General features: G+C 53.9%; 1 protein-coding gene across 1 annotated transcript; it reads right to left on the minus strand.

Moving 5' to 3' along the window:
- Positions 1-389: 389 nt before the first annotated feature.
- Positions 390-4,101, minus strand: LOC123411593 (putative cellulose synthase-like protein D5). The gene is made up of 3 exons (XM_045104559.1): positions 3,488-4,101; positions 2,552-3,347; positions 390-2,388 (listed from the first exon to the last, which is right to left on the minus strand). The coding sequence occupies exons 1-3, from the start codon at positions 3,949-3,951 to the stop codon at positions 658-660; spliced, it is 2,991 nt and encodes a 996-aa protein (XP_044960494.1). The 5' UTR covers positions 3,952-4,101; the 3' UTR covers positions 390-657.
- Positions 4,102-5,876: the final 1,775 nt, after the last annotated feature.

A 5,876-nucleotide genomic window follows, 5' to 3' on the forward strand; every position in this document is an offset into this window, starting at 1 on the left:
GGATACTTGGGAGCGATGGCAGCACGGCGGTGGGCGACACTTGAGCCTCTGAGGGCATGGTGAGGTGGTCGCGGGAGCGCCGCTGGTCGTGGACGGCGGTCAAGATCCAGTTTGTAAGGAGTAAGATGGTGACCAATGTTTCCAGAGATAGAAGAAAAAGACCCGACGGTTCCTTTTCCATCCAACAGCTGGGAACAACGACATACTCCCAGGTTGGACACGAGGATCCACTAGCCATTCCCTAATACCTAGATTCTAAATTCAGTCGACTGTCCTCTAGCCATTCCCTAATACGACCATGGAATGGAATATATACTAATGGTAATGTGTAGCGAATCAGAATTTCTGTACAAGTAAGAAGTAACCTTTCCCATGTGAGTATGACTTTAGGAGCCCAAGGAGTATGTATGCAATCATGTCAGAAGTCAGATACGTTCTTTTCCCAGCTACAAAATTGACCTGCCTAGCTAGCATCCTGCACAATATTACTACTAATCTTGTGCATCCACAAACAAAAATACAGAAGACAAACAATACATGGTGGTTCTCCAAGTAGTTGTTTTCTTGCACTTGGTATCTGATGGCGCGGTTCTTGGCCGGTCATTTTGCAACTGATGGATCGGCCTCGGCGCTGGATCGGTTTCCTGACCACACCCCTCACACCTCGATGCCGCTCTGCGAGACCCGGTCGTCGGGCGGGCTGATGGTGATCCAGAGCAGGGAGACGGTGATGGAGATGAGCCCCGCCCAGACGTAGACGATGGTCGGCGTGCGCCCCCGGCGGCCCATGAGCCCCTTGGCGAACGGGTAGTAGTGCGCCAGCACCCAGAAGCTGAAGAACCCGCCGCCGAGCAGCTTGCTGTACTGCGGGATCTCCGCGTACACGCAGCGCGACACCCCCACCACCATGGCTATGATGTTGATGCCGATGATGGCCAGCGGCGGGATGAAGAGCGACGTCCACTTGATGAGGTACAGCTCCGCGAACGGGTCGTCGTCGTCTTCGGCCGCCGCCTTGGCCGTCAGCGTGAACGATATCTCGATGCCGGCGGCCACCTTGAGCAGGCCCTGCAGCACGGCAGCCAGATGCGCCGACGTGCCCCCGATCACCCAGAACTGCTCGTTGCGCCACCACTCCTCCAGCCCGATCCCGGACCACTTCACCTCCAGCAGGCACAGCAGCATCAGCGTGATGCTGATGAGCAGGAGGTAGCAGAGAAAGGTCGGGTCCAGCGTGGCCACGATAAACTGGCCGGAGAAGAGGGAGAGGGCCGGCAGGAGGCAGTACATGATGAGGAAGAGGGACGTGAACGGGTAGATGCCGACGTTGAGGTACGACATGCGCTGCAGGAACATGAGCCGGCGGGACGCGAGCAGCGCGTTGTTCTTGGAGAAGAAGATCTCCACGGACCCCGTCGCCCACCGGAGCACCTGGTGGAGCCGGTCGGTGAGGTTGATGGGCGCCGTGCCCCGGAAGGCGTCGCGCTTGGTGATGCAGTACACGGAGCGCCACCCGCGGTTGTGCATCCGGTACCCGGTCACCACGTCCTCCGTCACGGAGCCGTAGATCCAGCCGACGCGCAGCCCCCACTCCGTGTTGTCCTCGTACCAGCAGGAGATGACCGAGACGGACTCCGCCACGGTGGCCGCGTCGAGCGGCGGGCGCGGCATGAGCAGCGCGCCGGGCGGGCGGCCGTTCCGGACCGAGGGGTGGTCCGCCAGCGGCCTTCCCTGGTACTCGGCCACGGCGATGGACTCGATGAACATCTTGGACTTGCCGAACCGCTGCGGCGCCTCGTGGTCCGGGTGGTCGGAGAGCGGGCGGAGCTCGTCGGGGACGCCGTCCCCAGAGCGCGCGTGCGGGTCGATGGGCACCCTGGTCTGGCCGACGACACCGTGGTACTCGACTGCACGCGGCGGGTTGAAGCCGTAGATGGCGTAGCGGCGGAAGAGGCAGCCGGTGCCGACATACATTGGTCCCTGGAGGCCGTCGAGCGCGCGCATGTTGCCGTCGAAGAAGACGGTGTTGTGGTTGGCGTAGCGGTCGGAGGGGTCGATGCCCTCGAATCGCTGCGGGAACTGGATGTAGCAGATGCGGTCGCCGCCGCGGTCGAGCATGTAGCACATGGCCTCCCGGATGGCCTGGCAGTTGTACACGTAGTGGTCGCAGTCGAAGTTGAGCATGAAGGGGCCATTGGAGAGGATCGCGGACGCGCGCACCATGGCGTTCATGGCGCCAGCCTTCTTGTTGTGGTCGTACCCCGGCCGCTTCTCCCGCGACAGGTACACGAACATAGGGATGCGCACGTCCACGTTCGTGAAGTCCAGGTAGGCGTGATCGTCCGCATCCCCGTACACCACGTCGTGGTGAGGGTTCTTGATCATCACCTAATTGATTGATTCACCACATCCATGATCCATCCATCGTAACATGAACATATATACATACATGTCTGCGCTGCGCGCCAAAATTCATTTATGAAAAATCCTCAAAAAAAAAAAAGGATTCATTTATGAAACGGAATGCATGGTGAGTGTTGACGATGGAGACCTGGACGATGCTGGCGTGGTCGCCCTTGCCGTGGTCGGGAGCGGAGTCGAGCCAGGTGCCGGGCCAGTGGGTACCGTCGGCCATCCATGTGGCCTTGACGGGGGCCGGGGCGGCATCGGACGAGGCGGCAGCCTTGTCACGGGCGATCTTGCGCTCTTGGGCGTTCATGGCTTTGGCGCGCCGCCGGATGGCCTCGGGGAGGTCATTGATGCGCACCTTGTACTCGTCGTACTCGCGCTTGATCCACCGCCGGTCCTTGACGAAGTCCGGCCGCTTCTTGCCTTTGGTGGGGTCGCCCTTCTGGGTGAAGTAGGCCTCCGGGTTGCGTGGCTCGATGGAGTGCTTGCGGCAGAAGGGCACCCACACCTTGGCGTAGGCGCAGGCCTCTGCCATGGCCTCGAAGGTGAGAAGCGCGCCGCCGTCGTCGGAGATGTAGACGAAGAGCTTCTCCACCGGGTAGTCGGTGGCCAGGATGGAGAGCAGCGTGTTGGCGGTCACCAGCGGCGGCTCCTTGTAGGGGTCGGCGGTGGAAATGAACACGTCGAGGCCCGGCAGGTCGGATCGGCCCGTCGGGTTGGACGGCGTCTTGGACTCGAACTTCTCCCGGAGCGCGGCCAGGTCGGCGGCGCGGTTGATGGGGTTCAGCTTGGGCATCTGGTCAAGGAGCCAGGAGAAGGCGAACCAGTACTCGCACACGATGGAGATCCCCCACAGCCACATCGCATCCGGGTTGGGGTTCGTCGCGCGCCATATCAAAAAGAGAGACAGCGCCACGAACCGCACCAGCACCAGCAACCTGCCCGACCCACGCACGCAAACCCCGCGTCGCGTCGCGTCACTTTTTTTATTGAAATTTTTATTTAAATCATGCATGTATTCATGTGTCGTGCCCTAACATTTTGATTGAAGAACACATGATAATTGTGCGAAGCGAACCTGTAGGGGCTGAGAATGCCCGGAGGAATGGGCACCTTCCGGCTCAGCGGCTTCCAGGGCTTGTCGACGAGGTCCTCCATCTTGACGCTGCCGCCGCCCATGCCGGCGCCGTCGTCGTTGTCGTCCTGCGGCCAGTACGCGTTCCCGATGCCGTACGTGCCCTGGGTCTCGAACAGCCACCGATTGTGGTCGAATTCCCCGGTCTGGCTCCGCACCAGCAGCGACTTGGACGGCGACGCCACGTGCGACGTGGAAAGCCGGCGGTCCATCTTGGCTCCGCCGGCGGTGGCCGCGCCATCGTCGCCACTCCGGCGGTTCACGAGCTTGGAGCCCGAGGAGTAGCGTGGCAAGGGAAGGTTGTCCGGCTTGGTGGAGCCCCCGGACGCCGGAGCGGGTGCGGCGCCCGGCTGGTTGTCCGGGGTGGGCGGCATGAACACCGTGTAGTTGGTATAGTCGCTTGACATGGTGGAGCGCTCGGGCGAAATGTCGATGTCCTGTCGTCGGCCTTGTCCTAGCTTGGAGAGACCGGCGAGGCGTCCGTCCGACGTCCGATGGACGCTATAACCTGCCGCTAGCTTCGATCGGCACGGACGACGACACGCGGGGTGTGTTCCTCTTCCTCCTAGCTAGGTTGCTACGGCCGGTTTGGTGCCATGCTCCCCGCCATTGTTGCAAACTGAGTACCGCACGTAGCGGGACATGTTTGCATGGTTTGGAGGGAATTGTGCGGGAGGGACGGATCCAGATGTGGAGTGGCGACACTTTCGGAGACCGGAAGCATGCGTTGGGGGGAGGCAGGCGCGGCCATGCATGCACTCGTGCAATCCAATAGCTAGCAGGAATCCTTTCTTGTCCTTGTTCTTCTGAACTACAGTTACTAATACTAGTTTAATGACTCTACGTTGCTACGGAAGAAAACGAAAACATAGCGATTGAATAATTGTCCGCATTCACAAATTTATTGACATGATGATATGTAATTGCCATCGTTAAATTAATTTTCTCCCGCTTCTTGTTCCACGGCAATTACCGTTTTCTTCGCAATAATAGTCTACTTGTAAGAACACAAAGTAATATCTCGACTTTCAGTCCTTTCTTACTGTCATTTTCCGTCTTGTACTTCTATAAATATACTATATTTATTGATTCAAAAGAATATTTATTTTCTATCTCTCATTTGTTAATAATGAAGCATGTACTCGGTGCAAAAAATGTTTGCTCCACTTTATTTTTTGACCAGAACAAGATACTCTAAACTTATATAAAGTCTTGATTAACTGAAATGTCCCTTTTTCCCTATGTTTTAAACTTTTTCTTAAGAAAATTTACCTATTACACATTGTTGGTAAATCACACTACGCCCCATCGTTGCACATCCTCACATGCTACATTACCATTATTTCCATGGCCTCTTAACCAAGTCCACCTCTGACCATGAGAACAAACTACTTCTATCATAATGTAAATGTAAATATTCGTTAAAAAGCAAGCAATAACTAAAACTCATAATTTGACTGTACATTTTACATGATAAATAAAAATCATGCCAAGTAAATTTTAATATGTGTGGCCTTGGTTAAAACAAACATGTATAAGGGAGGAGGTAACTAAATCTTGCTTGTCATGTGTCCCGAGAGGCCACAACGTCAACCCAATTGTTGATAGTGTATATGAGCTCGCCATCAACGTTGTCATGTTTAAACACCAATTAATATTGTCCAAATCCTTTGCGCCAAGGCACATATTTGAAGCTCCCGAACGTAGAAGATGTTGCTTTGGACGCCTTTCGCTCATCATGGCCTCCTTGCCCTAGAGCAAACTTATGTAGTGCACCGTCAATAAAAGAAAAAACAATCACATGATGTATATTAGTAATATCAAATACATAATCCAATCTTTTAGTTCCTCTCATAGCATAAAGATCCAAAAAAGATATGAGTATCACTTGAGAATATATCTTAGCAACAAATCCATCAATTGCACTTCTTTGCTAAAAACACTGTCATGGTAAAAAAAAAATCTCCTCACACCCTTGAGTAATTGAGACAGAGCAGATAAGTAATAGATATGAAACACAAACGAAAGATGAAGGACTCTCTTGCTTCACCCTAATTCAATTAAAGTGTGTAAAGTCAACCAAAGTTTATTCGGAGGAAATGATTAGTAAACCTACTACGTCTATACTTTGAACCTGAACGTACTATTTGAAATCTTGAGGAAGCACTATTTGAAATCTTGAGGAAGAAATATCAGGACTTCAATATTTATATATTGGGCTTCCTGATTACTGTTTCTCACTCCTATAAAATGAACCCAAAGATAAGTACTAAGAAAATAATTTAACCAACTAAACTTGTCTTTTGAGGGAATAACTAACTAAACTTTAAGA

The sequence above is a fragment of the Hordeum vulgare genome, chromosome 7H (assembly GCF_904849725.1).
Source record: "Hordeum vulgare subsp. vulgare chromosome 7H, MorexV3_pseudomolecules_assembly, whole genome shotgun sequence".
In the NCBI taxonomy this organism is placed as follows: Eukaryota; Viridiplantae; Streptophyta; class Magnoliopsida; order Poales; family Poaceae; genus Hordeum; species Hordeum vulgare.

Excerpts from the sequence above, each read along its gene's own strand:
- LOC123411593 (XM_045104559.1), bottom strand. The coding sequence starts at position 3,951 with ATGTCAAGCGACTATACCAACTACACGGTGTTCATGCCGCCCACCCCG. Across the intron at positions 3,348-3,487 it reads GGCATTCTCAGCCCCTACAG|GTTGCTGGTGCTGGTGCGGT; the intron begins GTTCGCTTCGCA and ends TGGGTCGGGCAG. Across the intron at positions 2,389-2,551 it reads ACCACGCCAGCATCGTCCAG|GTGATGATCAAGAACCCTCA; the intron begins GTCTCCATCGTC and ends TCAATCAATTAG.